The sequence below is a fragment of the Drosophila santomea genome, chromosome 3L, assembly GCF_016746245.2.
Source record: "Drosophila santomea strain STO CAGO 1482 chromosome 3L, Prin_Dsan_1.1, whole genome shotgun sequence".
In the NCBI taxonomy this organism is placed as follows: domain Eukaryota; kingdom Metazoa; phylum Arthropoda; class Insecta; order Diptera; family Drosophilidae; genus Drosophila; species Drosophila santomea.
In genome coordinates, this window is record NC_053018.2 from 24564433 (window position 1) to 24589659 (window position 25227).

Consider the following 25227-nt stretch of genomic DNA (forward strand, 5'->3'; position numbering starts at 1 on the left):
ACTTTCGAGCAATGATAAATCTAGTCCGGATATTCGATTGAGCTCATCTCTCTCTAATAAAATTACTTTTATTTCTACTTTTACTGGTTTAATGCTGTCTAACATAATAAACACCGAGTTCCAACGCGTACGTATTTTTTGCTTTAAGGTCCTAGACAGTTTGTTATTCAAATGCGAATGTTTAAAATATTTAACAAGATTTTTGCAACATTCTATCAAGGACTTAATTGGAGAAAGAGGATTTTTTTCAAATATGTTTAAATTGTGGCATGCACACGATAATCTTTTGTAGCTTTTAAATGCAGCTACCACATTTGCACCATTGTCCGTAACAAAAATACATTTATCGATTTTAGAATCCGAACTGTACTCTACCAAAATTTCCTTAACGATATTGAGGATATTCTCGTCTGTTTTCTTATCATCTGTGAACTCTTTTATCCTTAGCAAAGCCACTTGCAGCTTAAATGACTTATCCACGTAGTGAGCCGTCAGCGAAATGAAGTTTTTTTGCGTGTCGTCGTCCGTCCACATATCTGTTGTAAATGCCAACTGTTGACCTTTTATTTTGGACCGCACTTCACTTTTTAGGCTTTCGTACTCTCGGCTCATAATTGTAGATGACAACGTTTTGCGCGATGTGACTAAATCAGCGAAGTCCAATTTGCCATACACTGATCCAATATCCAAAAGCTCTTGGCAATAGTCGCGAACGCCATTGCCTGCCAATTGAGAAAATGTGAAGTGTGTGTGAAGTGTTTGATGACGGACGCGTCGCGTTAGCGCTCCCGGAAAAACCCCAAAATTTCCGCGTTGAGCCAGCGTGGACGCGCCAATGGGTGACAGCGTGCATTAGCGCCGCGGCCACGGTCACTTACCCGCGGAAGACTGCTCTCCAGAGGTCCATGGACTGCCAGCCGGACCCAATCTCCAGGCCCATGGGACAGGTCAGGGTGAGAAAATTCGAAGCTTTCTCTTCCGGTTTTTCTCTTCCGTCCGCTTTTCCATGTGTGCAATTAGAGATGCACTGTCACACCAGCTGATCTCACTCTCAGCTGCTAAACCAGTGTTGGAAAACGGCTCAGGCTACCGGTCTGGCAGCGCTGCACAGCCGAAGGCGACCCCAACCACAGGTGGCGCTTCTAGGGAAATGCTACTGATCAGAAGCAAATTGCTACATAACTAGCCAAACGATCTCGTCTCTAAACGTAGCATACTTTCCTGGGCTGCTGACGAGAATCCTTGCCAGCAACGCATGAAATCCTTGCGAAAATAGAACCAACAAGATGGGGCTAGGAAATAAGAGGTGTCAAAGGTCAAGGAGCGGCTGCACGCCTGTTTCCTGACTGCGCGACTCGCGACCGCGCTCTCCTTGCTCGTATGACCCGTTAGTTTTGACCGACTCCCTTAAGCCGCGCCTGCGTCTCCTTTTTATAGGCCGCGGGGATCACGCTATTTCCCTTTTGCGCTCGGCTCGCTCGGGTCCAAGGTCCAACTCGTGTCCCATTAGTTCACGGTGTGTCCTCTTTGCGCTTGTCCAAAGTCCACACCGTTACCGTTCGACCTCTGTGCCCTTGGCCGCTTCGCTCCGCTTTGCCGTGGTCCAAGGTCCATTATTTGACGTCTGACCTGACCGCCTTTGACTCCTCTCGCATCCCAGCCGTCTTCTCGGTTGCTAGGCCGATCTCCTCCCCGATCTCCGAATTTGTGGGGAGTTTTAAGACTCCTCACAGTATCAATTGTCTGCGAAAAGGTCATACTGTTTCAAAATGCAAAGTTAACAAATTTCGAGCTTGCCACCGCTCACACCACCTTCTTCTACATAGATACACAGTGCATATTAGCATTTATCAGCTGAGGAAGCGACAAAGCCGATAAAAGGCAAATTATTGTAAAGCAATAGCTAATTTGAATGTTTCTCCTCCAACAGCAAGGCTCAGCAAAAATATTATATTTTCCTCCTCGATGCGAAAAGCTAAATTTAAACTGTTGCAATCTAGAAATCCACCTAGCAAGGCTTCCAGTTACATTCTGTTCGGTGCCTTCTTCAAACTCTGACAATGCTGACAAATGAGATTTACAATCTAAGTGAGTAAATATTGTGAATGAGAATACGTAGAAGGGAATGTTCAGGAGCTAAAACGCATAGAGTATCGACGCAAGAACTGCCGAGCGGCGTAACCATTATTCTTGCGTGTTTTTGTTTTGGTTTTAATGAAATTTGAAATAAGTAAATACGTTTTCTTTGATTATGATGTAAGCTTATATTTTAATATTTTTTTTTTATTTTTAATATTCGATTTAAGGTCGTAGGGTTATTTAAATTTACTATTATATTTAATGTCTAAATGAAGAAATTGAAGTTAAGTCTAATAAGAGAAATGAAAGATAAAGAATGAAGTTAAATTATACGTTAATGAAATTTTGGTCTAGCATTCCATTCGTCATCGAAACAACAAAAAGTGTAAGGTTTGATAAAACTTAATAACAGTTAAACAAGGGGTAGCTATTAGAAAACGTTGCAGATTTCTTAATCCAGATTTTCCCTTCATTTGTGGGTATAGCCTATCACGAATCTTATCAGTCCACCATCTAAGTTTGAGTAAAGCTCTTATTTTCTTCATTTATGTAAGTGTACAGCTGAGGTAGAAAAAAACCTACGCCAATTCCGACGAGCATAACGAAGAGTATCGCTATAAGGGCGTGCACCTCTACATGCAGCATACCCTGAAATCCTGTCAGGGCGAAGTTGAGCTCTACAATCTGTTGGTATGATCTGATCCATTAAGCGACTTATCGTGGACGGCGATTTATATTGCCCGAACTAGTATAACGGTCGTCCAGGCACCGTGAATACAGTTAATTCAGTCAGAAGTTATGTTACCCTCTTTTTACCCAAACCTTTTGTGATTTGGGCTCTCAAATGGCTGGTGGAATCATCTGGTGCCTAGTCCTTTCAGCGATGGGGTGGGACGGATTCTATTTCACAACTGTCCGTCCACACATACTTTAATTTTAAGAAATCCTATTGAAACGAATATGAAACTAACAAAAAATGAACTTAAAAATTAAATCAGAAAAAGACTGCGGCAAGACTAAATGATAGCAAGATCGGTGGTGTAAATTGAACCCAACCATAATCTTCGCGAAAGCATATTCGAAGATTCCCTGAAGACACTTCCGATTAGAGGTGGGCGCGGGACTACTTTTTGAGGCCCGGCCCGGCACGAGCACGAAAGCACGAGGCCGGCACGACTTTTTTGGAAAAAGCACGGCCCGGCCCAAGCCAAACACGAAAATTTCAAAAAAAAAACCAATGCAATTTTTTTAATTTATAGTATGACATATACAAAGAAATTTAGTTAAGTTCAATATAGTTATTAATTATTACAGTGTTATAATATGCCGGAATGGCTAAAATGTAACGGGCAAGTCTTTTCATTAATTTGAGGTCACTACATTTCCAAAATTCTAACACATTTTGGTCTGAAATGGCTGCACAGCCATTTAAATATTTTTCGATTTCAATATCAAAAGAATTTAATTGTAACTTTGGTTTTTTTGGAAAATTTGTAATCTTGAAATTCTGCAAACAGTCCTGGGTCATCTGGCTTGCAGTTCTTAATTCCACAAACTCATTTGATGCCTCCTCATCATTTATCATTTCTGAAAGCATTGTTTTGACCGTTACCATGACATTCTCCTTAACTTTTGGCGATAAGAAACGCATTTCCTTGAAGGGAAGATTTAAGAAGAGGCCAACATAATGTGCCGTTGATGGTGCCAATCTTTTATTTAAAGTATTTAGCGTATTATTTTTTAGCTGCATTATGATTTCACAATCGAGCATTTCAGTGGCGCAGACCTTCAATAATTTCTCCGACCACAAACAAAAAGTGTGCATGGTAGGTTGCGTATCGGCACTTAGTGCCTCCGAACAATCATTAAACGGTTTTAAAAAATGCAGTAAACTTTCGAGCAATGATAAATCTAGTCCGGATATTCGATTGAGCTCATCTCTCTCTAATAAAATTACTTTTATTTCTACTTTTACTGGTTTAATGCTGTCTAACATAATAAACACCGAGTTCCAACGCGTACGTATTTTTTGCTTTAAGGTCCTAGACAGTTTGTTATTCAAATGCGAATGTTTAAAATATTTAACAAGATTTTTGCAACATTCTATCAAGGACTTAATTGGAGAAAGAGGATTTTTTTCAAATATGTTTAAATTGTGGCATGCACACGATAATCTTTTGTAGCTTTTAAATGCAGCTACCACATTTGCACCATTGTCCGTAACAAAAATACATTTATCGATTTTAGAATCCGAACTGTACTCTACCAAAATTTCCTTAACGATATTGAGGATATTCTCGTCTGTTTTCTTATCATCTGTGAACTCTTTTATCCTTAGCAAAGCCACTTGCAGCTTAAATGACTTATCCACGTAGTGAGCCGTCAGCGAAATGAAGTTTTTTTGCGTGTCGTCGTCCGTCCACATATCTGTTGTAAATGCCAACTGTTGACCTTTTATTTTGGACCGCACTTCACTTTTTAGGCTTTCGTACTCTCGGCTCATAATTGTAGATGACAACGTTTTGCGCGATGTGACTAAATCAGCGAAGTCCAATTTGCCATACACTGATCCAATATCCAAAAGCTCTTGGCAATAGTCGCGAACGCCATTGCCTGCCAATTGAGAAAATGTGAAGTGTGTGTGAAGTGTTTGATGACGGACGCGTCGCGTTAGCGCTCCCGGAAAAACCCCAAAATTTCCGCGTTGAGCCAGCGTGGACGCGCCAATGGGTGACAGCGTGCATTAGCGCCGCGGCCACGGTCACTTACCCGCGGAAGACTGCTCTCCAGAGGTCCATGGACTGCCAGCCGGACCCAATCTCCAGGCCCATGGGACAGGTCAGGGTGAGAAAATTCGAAGCTTTCTCTTCCGGTTTTTCTCTTCCGTCCGCTTTTCCATGTGTGCAATTAGAGATGCACTGTCACACCAGCTGATCTCACTCTCAGCTGCTAAACCAGTGTTGGAAAACGGCTCAGGCTACCGGTCTGGCAGCGCTGCACAGCCGAAGGCGACCCCAACCACAGGTGGCGCTTCTAGGGAAATGCTACTGATCAGAAGCAAATTGCTACATAACTAGCCAAACGATCTCGTCTCTAAACGTAGCATACTTTCCTGGGCTGCTGACGAGAATCCTTGCCAGCAACGCATGAAATCCTTGCGAAAATAGAACCAACAAGATGGGGCTAGGAAATAAGAGGTGTCAAAGGTCAAGGAGCGGACCAACAGCCAACCCCGCCGCTAACGCGGGGCTCTGGCGACCGAGCAGGAGCGGTATAACTCCCACCGAATAAAACCCTTTCCCCTTCACACCATTCTCACCAAAAATCCACGGAGCGTCTGACCCAGAGTGGGCGGCTACCTGGTCTGCGTCTGCGCCATAGTGGCCGGCAGTAAATCCAACCCTGGCAGAAGGGATAAATCTGCAACATAAACCTGGCAGTAGGGATAAAATGCATCCAAGTGAGGAATGTCGGTAAATAACATTACTACTCCAGGTGGCAACCACTTAGTTGGAAATCCACCCGTGGTTAATCCCACGGCAGGGGCACGGATTCTGGAGGCCCCAAACCACGTTCTAAACCAACCTGGCGAGGTGGTGGCAAGCTTGGCCGCCTCGACAGTGATCGCAACAAGCAAACACTATAGCGAAATGGACAACGCGGGAGCTTTTCAAAGCAGTAAAAAGATCTTGCGTTCGCCGATCCTACCAAGATCACCTGGGCCACCACAGACTGGTGGGTCAGTCCTGGCCGAGATGGGAGATGGTCAGGACACGCCGAAGCGGGCAAGGACCCCGAGCAGCCCCTCCGGCTCGATCCGCAGTACACCTCCAAAGAGGACGAAGGCGGATGGGCAAATCCGCTGCGCCGACAAGCTATCGGAAATCGGACGGGTCCTGGATCAGCTGATAAACCTGACCAACGTGAAGCAGGTGAGGCACATAAACGTGCAGATGAAGGCGATGTTCGCCAGGATGAAGGCCCTCCAAGAAGACGCCAGCCGGGGCTGGACATGGAGGACGAACAGCGCCACGCCCTCCCAGGATGCCCCAAGTGTGGGGACAAACGAATGAAGACCGAGCAAAAGTCGCAGCAGACCACCCCCAGGCGAAAAAGGGACAGTTTCGTGCAAACGGACCAAACGGCAAAGGGAAAGAAGCCGGTGGATAAGAGAGCGAGCCCCCCAAGACAGCAGGTGAAAGCAGCGGAGCAAATCCCGGCTCAGCCAGCGGGAGTCCCAAGCCGTGGGAAGCCGGACACGTGGACGAAGGCGGAGACTAGGAAGAAGGCACGCCTAGCGCGGAGACCCGACGCTGTCATAGTCGAAGCGAAGGGAAAAACCTACAGCGAGGTCTTGGCTTTGGTCACCAGGCGAAGCGACGGACAACTGCAGGAGTTGGGAAGGAACGTGCACAAGGTTCGCTGCACAGCTAGTGGTAACCTCCTGCTCGAGCTAAGCAGGGATGGAGAGAAGAGCGCATCGCTAATGAAGAGCGATCTGGAGGCGGTGCTGGATGGAGTCGCATCTGTGCGAGCTCTGACGCAAGACTCGAGGTTGCAATTCCTCTCGATCTGCGACTTGGACCCATTAGTCGCTATAGAGGACCTGTCAAAGGCATTGGTGGACCAGTTCCAAGTTGAGGCAAGCTCGATTAAGCTGAAAAGCCTCCGATCTTCCTTCAGGGACACCCAAACGGCAGTAGTGGGCCTGCCGTGCAGCGAGGCACAGGCGGTCCTTGCCAAGGGTACGCTGAAGGTGGGATGGACAGTCTGTAGAGTCAAGGAGAGCGACTCCAGACCCAGGTGCTTCAAGTGCCTTGAGCTCGGCCATATTGCAGCGCTTTGCAAGAGCACTGCAAATCGCAGCGACTGCTGTCTCAAGTGCGGACAAACCGGGCACAAGATTGCTAGCTGCACTCAAGAGGCCAAGTGCTTCCTATGCACCAGTGCCAGGAGAGCCGACGCTAGGCATATTGCGGGTAGCAGGAGATGTGGTGCTATGAGCACCAAGCCACCGAGGAAATGAAGATCGTCCAGATTAACCTAAATCACTGCGAAGCGGCGCACCATCTGTTGAGCCAAACCATGCGCGAAGTCCAAGCCGACGTAGCGCTAATAAGCGAGCCGTATAGAAAAACCCCCGGGTCTGACTACATATTGGACGGTACAGGAAGCGCCGCGATCCTAATCAACGGGACAAGCCGGCCAAGAAACATGCGCATTGGCTCATTCTTTGTAAGGGGGCTGGTTGGCGACCTGTGCCTGTACAGCTGTTATCTACCGCCACGCCTTTCCCTTCCGGAATTTTCGGCAGTTATTGATGAGCTGGCTAACGACGCAAGAGGAGAGCGAAACGTGGTCATCGCTGGGGACTTCAACGCCTGGGCAGAGGAGTGGGGCTCAGTCCACACGAACGCAAGAGGGCGTACCCTTCAGGAAGCCTTCGCGTCTATGGACGTAGCTCTTCTGAACACGGGAACGGAGCACACCTTCAGCCGAGCTGGAGCAGGATCGGTAGTAGACCTGACCTACTGCAGTGGCTCGCTTTTCCAGCGCGCACAATGGTCCATCAGCGATGCCTACACGGCAAGTGACCACAAGGCGATTATCTGCGACATCACCAGCAGAGGATCTTTCACAGCCCCACCAGCGAAGAGGCACTTCAACCCAAAGACGCTCCAGCGGGACGCGTTCCTGAGGGAATTTGGGAGCCCAGACATCGGTGAGAACGCAGCGGCAAGCGCAATCAGCCTGACTAGAGCAGTCGAGAGGGCATGCACAGCAAGCATGAGGGTGTCAAGGATCCACCACCGCCACCGGGAACCAGTCTATTGGTGGACCGACGAGATCGCGGAGGCTCGCAGAACCTGCCTTCGGGCAAGACGGCGGCAGCAAAGGGAGCACGGCTACCCCAACAACGAGACTCTGAGGCAAGAATACGCCGACAATCGAAGGGCCTTAAAGAGACTCATTAAGCAGTCGAAGAGGAGATGCTTCTTGGAGCTATGCGACTCAGCCGAGCAGGACCCTTGGGGCTCAGCATATAAAATAGTGGTTAAAAAGCTAAGCCAGGCGAAACCTCTAAAAGCAGGCGACGCGGCCACGATGACAGCGATCGTGGAACACCTGTTTCCAATGGTGTCCTCGGACCCGCAACCTCCTCACGCGGCTCCAAGCGACTTGTCGCAGATAGCGCTCCGACCGGAGGAAATACGCGAGGTCGCAAAGGAAATGCCTTCGGGGAAGGCGCCAGGGCCGGACGGTATCCCAGATATCGCCGTCAAGCTTGGAATGTACGAGCACCCGGAAGCATTCGCAGCCGTCTTCAACCAGTGTCTCACGGAAGGCTTCTTTCCAGAGCGCTGGAAGAGACAGAAGCTGGTACTGCTCCCCAAGCCCAACAAGCCGCCCGAGGACCCATCCTCATACAGACCGATATGCCTGATCGACCACATCGGCAAGGCTTTCGAACGCTGTATCAGCCTCAGACTGCACGAGGCCATCTCCGCTGCAGGGGACCTCTCAGAAATGCAGTTCGGCTTTAGGAAGGCGAGATCGACAGTGGACGCCATAGCAACGGTCAAGGAGATCGCCTCGAAGGCAATATTACTGCTTGGTGGTAACATTGGATATAAAAAATGCGTTCAACACAGCGAGATGGGGCGTCACCATAAGAGCATTACAGCACCTAAGGGTACCGGACGCTCTGGTGGGCATAGTCAAGGCCTACTTCAGCGACAGAGTGCTACTGTACGACACAGACGGAGGCACACTTGAGCACAGGGTGACCTGCGGGGTCCCCCAAGGTTCGGTTCTCGGGCCGCTGCTGTGGAACGCAATGTACGATGGTGTGCTACGGCTGCCACTACCAGGGAGAACCAAAGTGATTGGCTTCGCTGACGATATTGCCGTGGTAATCGTGGCAAAAACCGTTAATGAAGCCGAGAGCCTCGCGAATGCAGCAATCGGCATCATAGTGGAGTGGCTCCAAGCGGTCGGCCTAGACATTGCTCACCACAAAACGGAGGCAGTGCTTATATCTAGCCGCAAGCAGGTAGAGAGAGCCACCATCCGAGTCGGAGACACCACGGTCACGTCGGCGCGAGCAATTCGATACCTAGGGGTCTTGTTAGACACTAGGCTAACGTTCAAGGAGCATCTGGCGGAAGCGAACAGGAAGGCGTCGAGCGTCGCTAGGGCTCTAGCGCGAATAATGCTCAACTGCAGGGGCCCAAGACAGGGACGCAGAATTCTCCTACAGTCCGTCTGCAGGGCAACAGCCCTGTACGCAGCCCCAATATGGGCGGAAGCTGCGGAGAAGAGGTCCTACATAACGGGCCTTGAATCGACGCACAGGCTGTGCGTCCTAAGGGTGTGCTCCGGCTTTCGGACAATCTCAGACGACGCAGCCCAAGTCATAGCGGGAACTCTGCCCATAGACTTGCTGGCCTTGGAGGCGAAGGAGATACACCACGAGGTGAAGAAGATTGTGGGACAGTGCAGCTCGGCCCAGAAGCGAGCCATAAAAGCCAACGCCAGAACCAACAGCTTGGAAAGGTGGCAAAGACGGTGGCAGCAGTCGACGAAAGGAAGATGGACCTTTAGGATCATCCCGGATGTGGTCGCATGGACGCGAAGACGGCATGGCGAGGTGAACTTTTGGCTCACCCAAATGCTTAGCGGGCATGGATGCTTCAGGAGCTACCTGGCTAGGTTTGGCCACGACGACGACAGCCACTGCTCAGAATGCGGCGTCGACGAGACGGCTGAGCACATCATCTTTAATTGCCAGCGATTCGACCGCGACAGGGAAGGCTTCATGGAGGATGTATCGGACCCTTCTACCCTAGGGGAGCGCATGATCTCGGATCAGACGTTCTGGGATCAGATCAGCAACTTCGCTGCGGTGGCGATGAAGAGGCTGCGGGCAGCGGAAAGAGAGAAAGCCGCTCGGAGTCAACAGGATCCTAGGTAGGGAAAAATGAGCGCATCCTGGCCCTGCGAAGCATAGCCTCGCGGTAGTACCGCAGATACTCCAGGATTTATCGCACCTCACAACACCTACGCCTGTTTCCTGACTGCGCGACTCGCGACCGCGCTCTCCCCTTGCTCGTATGACCCGTTAGTTTTGACCGACTCCCTTAAGCCGCGCCTGCGTCTCCTTTTTATAGGCCGCGGGGATCACGCTATTTCCCTTTTGCGCTCGGCTCGCTCGGGTCCAAGGTCCAACTCGTGTCCCATTAGTTCACGGTGTGTCCTCTTTGCGCTTGTCCAAAGTCCACACCGTTACCGTTCGACCTCTGTGTCCTTGGCCGCTTCGAGTCCATGGTCCAGCGCGGTACCTTTACTTCACGGTCTCTCCGCTTTGCCGTGGTCCAAGGTCCATTATTTGCCGTCTGACCTGACCGCCTTTGACTCCTCTCGCATCCCAGCCGTCTTCTCGGTTGCTAGGCCGATCTCCTCCCCGATCTCCGAATTTGTGGGGAGTTTTAAGACTCCTCACAGTATCAATTGTCTGCGAAAAGGTCATACTGTTTCAAAATGCAAAGTTAACAAATTTCGAGCTTGCCACCGCTCACACCACCTTCTTCTACATAGATACACAGTGCATATTAGCATTTATCAGCTGAGGAAGCGACAAAGCCGATAAAAGGCAAATTATTGTAAAGCAATAGCTAATTTGAATGTTTCTCCTCCAACAGCAAGGCTCAGCAAAAATATTATATTTTCCTCCTCGATGCGAAAAGCTAAATTTAAACTGTTGCAATCTAGAAATCCACCTAGCAAGGCTTCCAGTTACATTCTGTTCGGTGCCTTCTTCAAACTCTGACAATGCTGACAAATGAGATTTACAATCTAAGTGAGTAAATATTGTGAATGAGAATACGTAGAAGGGAATGTTCAGGAGCTAAAACGCATAGAGTATCGACGCAAGAACTGCCGAGCGGCGTAACCATTATTCTTGCGTGTTTTTGTTTTGGTTTTAATGAAATTTGAAATAAGTAAATACGTTTTCTTTGATTATGATGTAAGCTTATATTTTAATATTTTTTTTTTATTTTAATATTCGATTTAAGGTCGTAGGGTTATTTAAATTTACTATTATATTTAATGTCTAAATGAAGAAATTGAAGTTAAGTCTAATAAGAGAAATGAAAGATAAAGAATGAAGTTAAATTATACGTTAATGAAATTTTGGTCTAGCATTCCATTCGTCATCGAAACAACAAAAAGTGTAAGGTTTGATAAAACTTAATAACAGTTAAACAAGGGGTAGCTATTAGAAAACGTACACCTGCTACCAAGAAAGCGTGGGTATAGAATAGGGAGGCGCACAACATCCAAGTTTCCCTAACGCCTGACTAGTTGCAGATTTCTTAATCCAGATTTTCCCTTCATTTGTGGGTATAGCCTATCACGAATCTTATCAGTCCACCATCTAAGTTTGAGTAAAGCTCTTATTTTCTTCATTTATGTAAGTGTACAGCTGAGGTAGAAAAAAACCTACGCCAATTCCGACGAGCATAACGAAGAGTATCGCTATAAGGGCGTGCACCTCTACATGCAGCATACCCTGAAATCCTGTCAGGGCGAAGTTGAGCTCTACAATCTGTTGGTATGATCTGATCCATTAAGCGACTTATCGTGGACTGGTATAACGGTCGTCCAGGCACCGTGAATACAGTTAATTCAGTCAGAAGTTATGTTACCCTCTTTTTACCCAAACCTTTTGTGATTTGGGCTCTCAAATGGCTGGTTGAATCCTCTGGTGCCTAGTCCTTTCAGCGATGGGGTGGGACGGATTCTATTTCACAACTGTCCGTCCACACATACTTTAATTTTAAGAAATCCTATTGAAACGAATATGAAACTAACAAAAAATGAACTTAAAAATTAAATCAGAAAAAGACTGCGGCAAGACTAAATGGTAGCAAGGTCGGTGGTGTAAATTGAACCCAACCATAATCTTCGCGAAAGCATATTCGAAGATTCCCTGAAGACACTTCCGATTAGAGGTGGGCGCGGGACTACTTTTTGAGGCCCGGCCCGGCACGAGCACGAAAGCACGAGGCCGGCACGACTTTTTTGGAAAAAGCACGGCCCGGCCCAAGCCAAACACGAAAATTTCAAAAAAAAAACCAATGCAATTTTTTTAATTTATAGTATGACATATACAAAGAAATTTAGTTAAGTTCAATATAGTTATTAATTATTACAGTGTTATAATATGCCGGAATGGCTAAAATGTAACGGGCAAGTCTTTTCATTAATTTGAGGTCACTACATTTCCAAAATTCTAACACATTTTGGTCTGAAATGGCTGCACAGCCATTTAAATATTTTTCGATTTCAATATCAAAAGAATTTAATTGTAACTTTGGTTTTTTTGGAAAATTTGTAATCTTGAAATTCTGCAAACAGTCCTGGGTCATCTGGCTTGCAGTTCTTAATTCCACAAACTCATTTGATGCCTCCTCATCATTTATCATTTCTGAAAGCATTGTTTTGACCGTTACCATGACATTCTCCTTAACTTTTGGCGATAAGAAACGCATTTCCTTGAAGGGAGGATTTAAGAAGAGGCCAACATAATGTGCCGTTGATGGTGCCAATCTTTTATTTAAAGTATTTAGCGTATTATTTTTTAGCTGCATTATGATTTCACAATCGAGCATTTCAGTGGCGCAGACCTTCAATAATTTCTCCGACCACAAACAAAAAGTGTGCATGGTAGGTTGCGTATCGGCACTTAGTGCCTCCGAACAATCATTAAACGGTTTTAAAAAATGCAGTAAACTTTCGAGCAATGATAAATCTAGTCCGGATATTCGATTGAGCTCATCTCTCTCTAATAAAATTACTTTTATTTCTACTTTTACTGGTTTAATGCTGTCTAACATAATAAACACCGAGTTTCAACGCGTACGTATTTTTTGCTTTAAGGTCTTAGACAGTTTGTTATTCAAATGCGAATGTTTAAAATATTTAACAAGATTTTTGCAACATTCTATTAAGGACTTAATTGGAGAAAGAGGATTTTTTTCAAATATGTCATCCATGGCCAGGTTTAAATTGTGGCATGCACACGATAATCTTTTGTAGCTTTTAAATGCAGCTACCACATTTGCACCATTGTCCGTAACAAAAATACATTTATCGATTTTAGAATCCGAACTTTACTCTACCAAAATTTCCTTAACGATATTGAGGATATTCTCGTCTGTCTTCTTATCATCTGTGAACTCTTTTATCCTTAGCAAAGCCACTTGCAGCTTAAATGACTTATCCACGTAGTGAGCCGTCAGCGAAATGAAGTTTTTTTTGCGTGTCGTCGTCCGTCCACATATCTGTTGTAAATGCCAACTGTTGACCTTTTATTTTGGACCGCACTTCACTTTTTAGGCTTTCGTACTCTCGGCTCATAATTGTAGATGACAACGTTTTGCGCGATGTGACTAAATCAGCGAAGTCCAATTTGCCATACACTGATCCAATATCCAAAAGCTCTTGGCCATAGTCGCGAACGCCATTGCCTGCCAATTGAGAAAATGAATCTTTCACAACATCTGACTATTTTTGTTGTACTTACCTTCAGTTACGGAAAACGAATGTAGATCTTTTCCAACCAATGCGAGCTGTTTTCTCTCCAGAATTTTCATCACACGACTGGGCACCGTTTTTTGGCAAATAATGAAAGCGAATCAATTCTGGGTTGGTTGGCATTTTCATTTGTCGCCAAAACACAATTCCAATTGCCCGTTCCATGCCTAGGTGCATATGCAATTACGTTCTTGCATTCGCGGCAGCATGCAAATTCAACAATTTTATTGTTGAACTCGACATTGTATGTCTCGACATTGTATATGCCTTCACTTCACTGATATTTCATATAAGTGATGTGCAAAAGTGAGTAGCAAAAGTGATGGGCACAAGGCGATAAATATCTAAAACATTGAAAACTATGATATCGTCGCGCGAACTGAGTTGCCTTTAAGCGGCTACTCCACCATGGATCCCGAAAGAAAGGGCAGACTATTCCGTGGATGTAGGCTCGTTTTATTCTGTTAGGATTAAGGGTTATTACAGTTGGAGTTTACTTATTCTTAGCTCACCGCAGTGTGTCCTCCAAGCTTTCGCGCGATAATGAAAAATGGAAATTTTTACGGCTAACAACTCACTCTGAATCTTCTCCATCTCGAACACGTCACCAAAGCGTATGGCTTCCCTGTTATCGCTGCGCAGTCTATGTAGTGGCTCTCTAAGGCAGACGAAGTTCCTGATCGCAATTACGCAGGAATACGTCGACAGGTCATGCGCCAACTCCAGATGAATCGCCCTTGTCGTCAAGCACGTAAACAAGGCGACCCAACGCTTCTCCTTGTGACGGGACACAGTCACCAACAGTGGCCCAAAGTAGTCCACTCCAGTGTACTTGAATGGCCATCCACCCGCATCCAATCTGTCTTCTGGATGGGGTCCCATTATTGGCAGCATCGGCCGAGCTCGCTGCAACTTGCACTCGTTGCCCGATGAGATAACACACCTCATCACACGCCTTATCTTCGTAACCCAGAATCTCGTCCGCAATTGTAGCATCGACGTTTTGATGCATCATTCTGGCGTGGAAGTGTCGCACAATCAGCTCCGTCAGACTGTGCCTGTGTGACAGTATGATGGGCCTCCTCGCACTGTACGGCATGCAAAGCGTATGGCTTCCCTGTTATCGCTGCGCAGTCTATGTAGTGGCTCTCTAAGGCAGACGAAGTTCCTGATCGCAATTACGCAGGAATACGTTCTGCCGTAGGCTCGTAGAATCCCATGTTCGTACAAGTAGGGCACCAACCCTCGAATGTCGTTCGAGCTAGCGACGTCCTTTCCAGCTTCTGCCGACCTTATCTCGTCGGGGAACGACTTTAGTTGTGCCTGTCTGACCAACAGGTTCACTGCGACCTCACAGTCTGCTGCAGTAAGGCCGTATTCCTCGAGATCGCCTTTCTGTTTGCGGCACCGGCGCGCAAACCGTAAGACCCAGGCTGTGGTCCTCACCAGGCGATTGAAGCTCGAGAATTTCTGAAACGGGAGTACGAAATTGTTTGCCGCAAACTCACTGGGCATCTCTTCTTCATCCGGCACATCTGGAACGCGTTCAATTACTTGCTCAGGCTCCGGCCAGCTGGCTGCTGGCTGCCTTAAAAACGCAGGTCCTCTTAGCCACCTTGATTCCTGGCTAAGGTCGACTCCTCTCTGAGACCGCGTCGCATCATCCGCAGCATTGTCGGCTGTAGGCACCCATCTCCACTGAGAAACCTTCGACGAATCCAGAATCTCCGCCACTCGGTTGCCGACAAACTGCTTATAACGGCGGTGCGTGCTGCCGATCCACCTCAGCACCGTCTTCGAGTCCGTCCATAGAACTAGGTCCGAAGTAGTGGAGAGGACATCGAAAATGTCCCACGGCGTCCATCTCTCTAAGACAAGTCGGAAGAGCCTTCGCTAGTGGTTCGTCCCACTGGATCTTCTGCCTCCAGATCTCCCGCAGCAGCAGCTTCGCTGTAATCATGAGGCAGCACAGGAATCCCAGGGGATCAAACGTCGACATCACCAGGCTCAAATATTCCCTTTTCGTAGGGACACTCGATGATACTCCACGTTAAACCTGAAGTCATCCGTTGCTACTTGCCAACGCGTTCCGAGGATCTTCTTTTCAGCCTCACCCCATCCGACGCTCTTGACTCGTCCAGGTCCTAAAGCCGTCTCCACGGTGGGCGAGCTGGATGAAAACTGGCACTACTCGAATCCAGCATACGCGTGTATCTCCTTCACACGGGTAGATACGCTGATAGCCTCGCTCTCTGTAGCGAAACTGTCCACATAATCATCGACATAGTGGTAGTCGGTGATGGCCTTGACTGCTCTCGGATCCGAATCCCGAAACTTCAGGGCATTCACAGTCTTGACATAATGTGCAGCACTCGGCGAGCATGCTGCTCCAAAGGTCATTACGTCCATCTCGTAGACGTCTGGATCTCTGTCGTCGTCGCCATCTCTCCAGAGGAATAGTTGGGAACATCTATCCTCGGGTCGGATCAGAACTAGGTGGAACATCTCCTTAATGTCACCGCAGACTCCGACTGCTCCCTCTCTGAAGTGGAAGAGCACAGCTGGCAAAGGCTTATAGTGCTGAGGCCCTTTGTCCAGCGCCGAATTCAACGATGTTCCTCCAACTTTGGCTGCAGCATCGAACACAAGCCGCACCTTGCCGGGCTTGTTAGGGTCTTCGACACCAAAGTATGGGCAATACCAAAGTCGATCGCTCCTTACCGCGACCTCATCCGGCTGCAACATTCTCGCACATCCTTTAAGTACATAATCCTTGATGATCCGGTCATATTCTTGCGCTAACGGCTTGTTGCGCTTCAATTTCCTCTCAACGTTGACCAGCCTCTTGTACGCCATCTTGTAGCTCTGTGGCAGTACAACGTGGTCGTCCTTCCAGAGCAATCCTGTCTGGTAGCGACGCCCCACTTTCACCGTGGTGTCTTCGAGGATCCTTTGGGCCCGAACATCGTCGCTAGCTGCGACCTGTGGCGCGGGCTTCACTCCAAAGTTCTCCACGTCGAAGTAGTCCTCCACCATTTGCTCCATTGTGTCGTCCACTGACACGGCGAGTAGGCAGGACCTCGGCGATGGCATGGTCGATTGCCCACTTACAGGCCCGAACACAACCCAGCCCAGGTCGGTTGCGGCCGCGTACGGTCCCTCTCTAGAGAACCGCCTCGTTCTAAGTGGCAATCCGAGATGTCCATGATCCAGACCGATGAGCAACTTCGCCACTGCGTTGCTGTAAGGCTTCATCGGCAGACGCGCATCTCTCTGCACTCCCTGGACATCCTGTCGACTTAATGTCTGCATCGGCAGACTCAGGCTTGAAACGGCATAAACGTTTTTTAATGCGTGGCGAGTGGTCTTACCGACTCCACTTATCTGCAGGCTCACCACGTTGGTAGGCTCTCTGGCTTCCCTACCTCCGAACCATTGGATGTTAAGCTGCCGACGCTCTCCTTGTACTCCAAGATCCCTTCGCAGCTCGTCATCGATCATCGTGACCGAGGATCCTTCGTCCAGGAGCGCATATGTATCCACCCTCCGACCGGCTCCGTATAGCGTAACGGGCAGTAGGCGTCCTCCTTCAGGGTCAATGCAGCTTAGGTTCCTTTGGGTGGGCAGTCCCGCTTCACGCGGAGCACTTCTCCCCAGGTTGTTTTTGAAAACCGCTGGCTGCTGGTTTCCTTCTTGGTCCCTGTGACCATCTCGTCGCGAAGGCATCCTGGCCGGGCTGCGTCTGGGAACTGGTTGCTGGTTCCCTCCGTGGCGTCTGAAACCACCTCGTTGCTGCGGCCTTCGCTCTTCGTCCGCGCCATATAGCAGACGATGATGCATCCTCCGGCATCCGTTAATCTGGCACTCAGATTGCATATGGCAGGATCTGGTGGCGTGCCCGCTTCGTAAGCATGTGAAGCAGAGTCGGTGCCTCTTCACAATGCTTCACCTTCCAGGCGGCGAAGCTCCAACGAACTCTTGGCAATTCGTGATTCCGTGTTGTCCTCGGCAGATGGGAGAACCTCCATGGCGATCATCCTGTTCGCCTTCGTTGTGGTCGACGCTCGCATGCAGAACTCGACGCCTCGGCTCCTTTCCCTCGCCGTCCAAAACCTTGCACACCACGTTTGCGTATTCCTGTAGCCACGCGTTGAAGTGGACTACAGTGGGAAAGGGCACAATCGTTGCAGCATGCCTGGCCCATTCTACTCGTTTGCTTTTGGGAAGCTTGGCCACAAGCTCCTCCATGAGAGTTCGGTTCCCGAGGTGCTGCTCCGCCTTCGCTGACTGCAAGAAGGCTGCCAGGTTGCTCACTCGGGTCGCGAAGGGAATAATCTTCGCCAGGTTGTGCTCCGAAATCGGCTGCACCTCTCGCACGCTGTTGAGCTGGCTGCGTATGAGCTGCTCCGGTCGGCCGAACCTGAAGCGCAGCTGCTCCATCACGGCGCTGACATTCCCGGGATGAATCAGCAGCGCCTTCACTGTCTCACGAGCTTCATCCTTCAGCGCCTTCAACAACCTCTGGTTGTTCTCCAGGTCCGTGTAGTTGTACGCTCGGGTCGTCTCCACGAACACACAACTGAAGATCGGCCACTCCTCAGGCTGCCCTCCAAATGCAGGCAAGTCCGGAAGCTACCTTGGTCCATATGCTCCATGCATTCCATTCGGCGACATCGAGGCGTAGGATCAGACAAGTGGCGATGCTGTTGACACTTTGTGGACGCTCAAGCCCGGTTGCAGGAATCCATAGGCTGACTTCCCAGTACTTGTTGCACACAGTGGCGCCACAAAATTGTTGCTAGTCGTTAGCAATGGCGGTCCATTCCAAGATGAAGGCAGTGTGCATGCCGCGCTGCTTGCACCGGCACCGTTATAGGGAATCGACCCGACCCCGTTATGTGATGCCTCTCCATTAGTGAGTAGTGGCGGTCCGCTCCAAGATGGCGGCTGCCCCGACGCTCCACTATTGGCGCCAACTGCGCTTGGGTTTGCTGGGCTTGTCGCGCAATTGGTGGCCCTTGGCGGGCAATTGGTGACTCTCGCTCTCTCTAGCTCCTTCTCCAACGCTGCGATCCTCGCCATGAGATCCAACGTGAGGGACTGGTTCATCTCTGGCGCAGCTGCGCCGGCAGTACATCCAATCTGGGAAGCTACTGTAGTGCTGGCATTGGTCGGGGTGGCAATGGCCGCTGTCGTTACCCGCGGCCGGGTTCCTGATCCACTCACTATGCGCTGGCTGCTGATCCGGTGTAGGGGTGCCAGCGCCTCCGATGAGACGGGCACTCTTCCTGGGGAATGCTGGATCTTCCCCAGATCCATTTTGGCAGCGTCCAAAAATGGCGTCTCCTACGCGTCCAATATGGCGTCTCCTACGCCTTGTGGCAACTGTCTGCGGCCGCCGATGCTTGGCGCTCCTTGCGCCTCGTGACCGCTGGCTGCGGTCTCCGCAAATAACGATCCTGTCCGTCTCCTCGTCGCTGGCTGCGACCCAGTTGTACCGCCGTTCGTCGCTGGCGGCTCCTCTGTCGCTGGCTGCGACGACTCTGTCGCTGACTGCGAGTCCTTTTCCGGCAAGTAGCGCTGGCTGCACTCCTCCTGCTGGCTCCTGGCAACTCTCTAGCTGGCCGTCTAAGCCCTCCTCCAGCGCAAGTTGCCCTTGCAGTCGCCCTCGGACTGCGAATAAAAGATATCGTCGCGTGAACTGAGTTGCCTTTAAACGGCTACTCCACCATGGATCCCGAAAGAAAGGGCAGACTATTCCATGGATGTAGGCTCGTTTTATTCTGTTAGGATTAAGGGTTATTACAGTTGGAGTTAACATATTCCTAGCTCACCGCAGTGTCCTCCAAGATTTCGCGCGATAATGAAAAATGCAAAGTTTTCCCGGCTTATTGGAAACTTACGATGGCGACAATCAGTGTGCCCGCATACATTTTGGCTAATAATCCTAACATTTCGGACTAGTTCACAATACAAAGATAAATAAAAATACTAACTATCGATTACAATGTTCGATCCGGGACATATCATATCAGGAGTCCCACCGATTGTGCGGCTCGATTTTGCGGGCCTCCGGGCTTTTGCGGGCCTCCAGGCTTTTTTCTTAGGCCCGGGGCCCGCACGAACCTGCACGAAACTCGATGTTTAGCACGAGCACGTTTTTTTTGGCAAAAGCCCGCGGGCCACGAAAAAAAGCACGGCCCGCGCGCACCTCTACTTCCGATTTCATTTAAGTTTAAGCTGTGTGCAGCAGTCAGGACACCCAGAGCTTACGGGCAAGCTGAAAGAACAAATAAAACATTAATAAAAGATTTAAAGACCAGCACATAAGCACAGAAAAGACAGCACAGCAGCAAATATTACAAACGAACAGAAGAAATGGAAAATTAGGTTCGACGCAAAACGCGAACAAATAACGAATTAAACGATTTAGTTATCATTAGCTTTCTACCAATGGCTAGAGGAGAGTCACATAAATTGTATGCTGCGTATAAAGGCCCATATGTAGTAAGAACGGACCTGAAAAACGATCGCAGTATTGTGGAAGATCTGCCAGACCACACTATTAGTCAACGACGCTTATGTAACGTACCTGGATATTGAAAGATGACGACGGCAGAATGTCGGGAGAGGCCGGGTGTCGTATGTGGGCTTGCTGCATGAACTAGGGTTATATTCCGTATTGTACTTGGACATATAGATTGTAGTAATGATTAATAAATAAAAGAGAGCCGTATGTTAATACAACCTGTCTATTTTTTTTTTTATCATCATGGATAGGTGTTTTAGATGTCATAGATGTCATATTCATAGAAGGGTGTTCCTGCGTAAAATAGAACGTAATCTGGAACCTGTAAGGTTGTATTATTTTTTACTTTTATGATTGCATGTATATAAAATGTTTCCTATTCTTGTTTCCCTATATTGTCTTAGAGACTAATAACAAAAACGGGAATATATAAAAATATTTTTCAAAAGTTTTAGGCGTTTTCTGTGCGTTAGATTGGGCGTGGCAGCATGCACTGCCTTCATGTCTAAAGAATCTGTATGCTTAATCGTATTATTCTAGCTTTAATAGATCCTGAGATATCGACGTCAATTGGGACGAACAGACAGACGGGCTGACATTGCCAGATCGACTCGGCTTTTGACCCTGATTAAGAATATACGGTACCTACTACCTGTTACATACTTTTCAAAGATCCTAGTATTTTCTGTCACTCTCCGAGCAACGGGTATAATAAACGTCAATACGGGATAAATTTTCTTCATTGTCAACAGCATAAAAATCAATTACGTAAAGTGGTTTTGTGTTATTTGTTCTATTTGGTCTATGTTCCGGTTTTTTCAAGATTGCTGACTTCGTAATCATTAATGATCCTTTGAAATCATTTGTTATAGTCGGAAAAATAGAGTTTATTTTAAAATGTCGTATAATTTTTTCAATATCAGGGTATAATAACTTTATGTGCTGAGTACTTAATATTGAATTCCTTGAATTCAGCATAAGAGTTAATGTCCTTTAGATTAATTATCCTTTTTATAAGTTGTACTGTCATTGGCTATGTAAATTGCTGTAGTGTAGCCTAGAAAGTATTTTATTAAAAAGTCTTTCATCATTGGTGGAATCTTTCCAGTGTATTTTGATAGTGATGTGAATATAGTTTTCGTTACTTTCTGCTGCTCTACTCTTTAAATATTTACCATATTTTCTCAAATTTTAACGCGAGTAAAAGCGCCTGCTAAATAATAAAGTTTTCCATCCAAAAATTTTATTCTAAAGTTGTATACACTAAGTTTAATTCGCCAACGCTGTTTTTGTATATTGTCAGAGAAGCGGCCTAATTTTTTAAAAGGGACTCGATACAAATATGGAGGGAAGTATTTGGTTGCCCAAACAATTTCGAATAATTCTTTTTCTATTGTACTGTAATTCTAGGAGACGTATTTGTACAAAATTTGCAATAAGCTTGCTGAAATATCCGCGAAGGCCTAAAATGATTAAATTTGTTAAGAGGTTTTTAGAATGGGATATATTTCGATCGCTTTTCCTTTTTCTATATTGGGTCGGATACCGTCTGGACTTATGGTATGACCTAAGAAATTTTGTTTTGTCCGCTTCACGCGGAGCACTTCTCCCCAGGTTGTTTTTGAAAACCGCTGGCTGCTGGTTTCCTTCTTGGTCCCTGTGACCATCTCGTCGCGAAGGCATCCTGGCCGGGCTGCGTCTGGGAACTGGTTGCTGGTTCCCTCCGTGGCGTCTGAAACCACCTCGTTGCTGCGGCCTTCGCTCTTCGTCCGCGCCATATAGCAGACGATGATGCATCCTCCGGCATCCGTTAATCTGGCACTCAGATTGCATATGGCAGGATCTGGTGGCGTGCCCGCTTCGTAAGCATGTGAAGCAGAGTCGGTGCCTCTTCACAATGCTTCACCTTCCAGGCGGCGAAGCTCCAACGAACTCTTGGCAATTCGTGATTCCGTGTTGTCCTCGGCAGATGGGAGAACCTCCATGGCGATCATCCTGTTCGCCTTCGTTGTGGTCGACGCTCGCATGCAGAACTCGACGCCTCGGCTCCTTTCCCTCGCCGTCCAAAACCTTGCACACCACGTTTGCGTATTCCTGTAGCCACGCGTTGAAGTGGACTACAGTGGGAAAGGGCACAATCGTTGCAGCATGCCTGGCCCATTCTACTCGTTTGCTTTTGGGAAGCTTGGCCACAAGCTCCTCCATGAGAGTTCGGTTCCCGAGGTGCTGCTCCGCCTTCGCTGACTGCAAGAAGGCTGCCAGGTTGCTCACTCGGGTCGCGAAGGGAATAATCTTCGCCAGGTTGTGCTCCGAAATCGGCTGCACCTCTCGCACGCTGTTGAGCTGGCTGCGTATGAGCTGCTCCGGTCGGCCGAACCTGAAGCGCAGCTGCTCCATCACGGCGCTGACATTCCCGGGATGAATCAGCAGCGCCTTCACTGTCTCACGAGCTTCATCCTTCAGCGCCTTCAACAACCTCTGGTTGTTCTCCAGGTCCGTGTAGTTGTACGCTCGGGTCGTCTCCACGAACACACAACTGAAGATCGGCCACTCCTCAGGCTGCCCTCCAAATGCAGGCAAGTCCGGAAGCTACCTTGGTCCATATGCTCCATGCATTCCATTCGGCGACATCGAGGCGTAGGATCAGACAAGTGGCGATGCTGTTGACACTTTGTGGACGCTCAAGCCCGGTTGCAGGAATCCATAGGCTGACTTCCCAGTACTTGTTGCACACAGTGGCGCCACAAAATTGTTGCTAGTCGTTAGCAATGGCGGTCCATTCCAAGATGAAGGCAGTGTGCATGCCGCGCTGCTTGCACCGGCACCGTTATAGGGAATCGACCCGACCCCGTTATGTGATGCCTCTCCATTAGTGAGTAGTGGCGGTCCGCTCCAAGATGGCGGCTGCCCCGACGCTCCACTATTGGCGCCAACTGCGCTTGGGTTTGCTGGGCTTGTCGCGCAATTGGTGGCCCTTGGCGGGCAATTGGTGACTCTCGCTCTCTCTAGCTCCTTCTCCAACGCTGCGATCCTCGCCATGAGATCCAACGTGAGGGACTGGTTCATCTCTGGCGCAGCTGCGCCGGCAGTACATCCAATCTGGGAAGCTACTGTAGTGCTGGCATTGGTCGGGGTGGCAATGGCCGCTGTCGTTACCCGCGGCCGGGTTCCTGATCCACTCACTATGCGCTGGCTGCTGATCCGGTGTAGGGGTGCCAGCGCCTCCGATGAGACGGGCACTCTTCCTGGGGGAATGCTGGATCTTCCCCAGATCCATTTTGGCAGCGTCCAAAAATGGCGTCTCCTACGCGTCCAATATGGCGTCTCCTACGCCTTGTGGCAACTGTCTGCGGCCGCCGATGCTTGGCGCTCCTTGCGCCTCGTGACCGCTGGCTGCGGTCTCCGCAAATAACGATCCTGTCCGTCTCCTCGTCGCTGGCTGCGACCCAGTTGTACCGCCGTTCGTCGCTGGCGGCTCCTCTGTCGCTGGCTGCGACGACTCTGTCGCTGACTGCGAGTCCTTTTCCGGCAAGTAGCGCTGGCTGCACTCCTCCTGCTGGCTCCTGGCAACTCTCTAGCTGGCCGTCTAAGCCCTCCTCCAGCGCAAGTTGCCCTTGCAGTCGCCCTCGGACTGCGAATAAAAGATATCGTCGCGTGAACTGAGTTGCCTTTAAACGGCTACTCCACCATGGATCCCGAAAGAAAGGGCAGACTATTCCATGGATGTAGGCTCGTTTTATTCTGTTAGGATTAAGGGTTATTACAGTTGGAGTTAACATATTCCTAGCTCACCGCAGTGTCCTCCACGATTTCGCGCGATAATGAAAAATGCAAAGTTTTCCCGGCTTATTGGAAACTTACGATGGCGACAATCAGTGTGCCCGCATACATTTTGGCTAATAATCCTAACATTTCGGACTAGTTCACAATACAAAGATAAATAAAAATACTAACTATCGATTACAATGTTCGATCCGGGACATATCATATCAGGAGTCCCACCGATTGTGCGGCTCGATTTTGCGGGCCTCCGGGCTTTTGCGGGCCTCCAGGCTTTTTTCTTAGGCCCGGGGCCCGCACGAACCCGCACGAAACTCGATGTTTAGCACGAGCACGTTTTTTTTGGCAAAAGCCCGCGGGCCACGAAAAAAAGCACGGCCCGCGCGCACCTCTACTTCCGATTTCATTTAAGTTTAAGCTGTGTGCAGCAGTCAGGACACCCAGAGCTTACGGGCAAGCTGAAAAAACAAATAAAACATTAATAAAAGATTTAAAGACCAGCACATAAGCACAGAAAAGACAGCACAGCAGCAAATATTACAAACGAACAGAAGAAATGGAAAATTAGGTTCGACGCAAAACGCGAACAAATAACGAATTAAACGATTTAGTTATCATTAGCTTTCTACCAATGGCTAGAGGAGAGTCACATAAATTGTATGCTGCGTATAAAGGCTCATATGTAGTAAGAACGGACCTGAAAAACGATCGCAGTATTGTGGAAGATCTGCCAGACCACACTATTAGTCAACGACGCTTATGTAACGTACCTGGATATTGAAAGATGACGACGGCAGAATGTCGGGAGAGGCCGGGTGTCGTATGTGGGCTTGCTGCATGAACTAGGGTTATATTCCGTATTGTACTTGGACATATAGATTGTAGTAATGATTAATAAATAAAAGAGAGCCGTATGTTAATACAACCTGTCTATTTTTTTTTTTTATCATCATGGATAGGTGTTTTAGATGTCATAGATGTCATATTCATAGAAGGGTGTTCCTGCGTAAAATAGAACGTAATCTGGAACCTGTAAGGTTGTATTATTTTTTACTTTTATGATTGCATGTATATAAAATGTTTCCTATTCTTGTTTCCCTATATTGTCTTAGAGACTAATAACAAAAACGGGAATATATAAAAATATTTTTCAAAAGTTTTAGGCGTTTTCTGTGCGTTAGATTGGGCGTGGCAGCATGCACTGCCTTCATGTCTAAAGAATCTGTATGCTTAATCGT

General features: G+C 48.2%; 2 protein-coding genes and 1 long non-coding RNA gene across 3 annotated transcripts in view; 1 reads left to right on the plus strand and 2 right to left on the minus strand.

The window, feature by feature from the left end:
* The window catches only part of LOC120450087 (aminopeptidase N), a 277790-nt gene that overhangs the window by 15269 nt on the left and 237294 nt on the right, over positions 1–25227 (plus strand).
* Positions 13241–17556, minus strand: LOC120450089. Its single transcript, XM_039632881.2, has 3 exons — positions 14193–17556; positions 13670–14141; positions 13241–13613 (listed from the first exon to the last, which is right to left on the minus strand). The coding sequence occupies exon 1, from the start codon at positions 17554–17556 to the stop codon at positions 15868–15870; it is 1689 nt and encodes a 562-aa protein (XP_039488815.1). The 3' UTR covers positions 13241–13613; positions 13670–14141; positions 14193–15867.
* LOC120450092 lies at positions 18977–20462 on the minus strand. Its single transcript, XR_005616248.2, has 3 exons — positions 20273–20462; positions 19515–19960; positions 18977–19463 (listed from the first exon to the last, which is right to left on the minus strand). It is a non-coding gene; the product is annotated as an uncharacterized LOC120450092 (long non-coding RNA).

What these genes read in the sequence shown, in the direction of transcription:
- LOC120450089 (XM_039632881.2), bottom strand. Translation starts at nt 17,556, where the DNA reads ATGCAATCTGAGTGCCAGATTAACGGATGCCGGAGGATGCATCATCGT.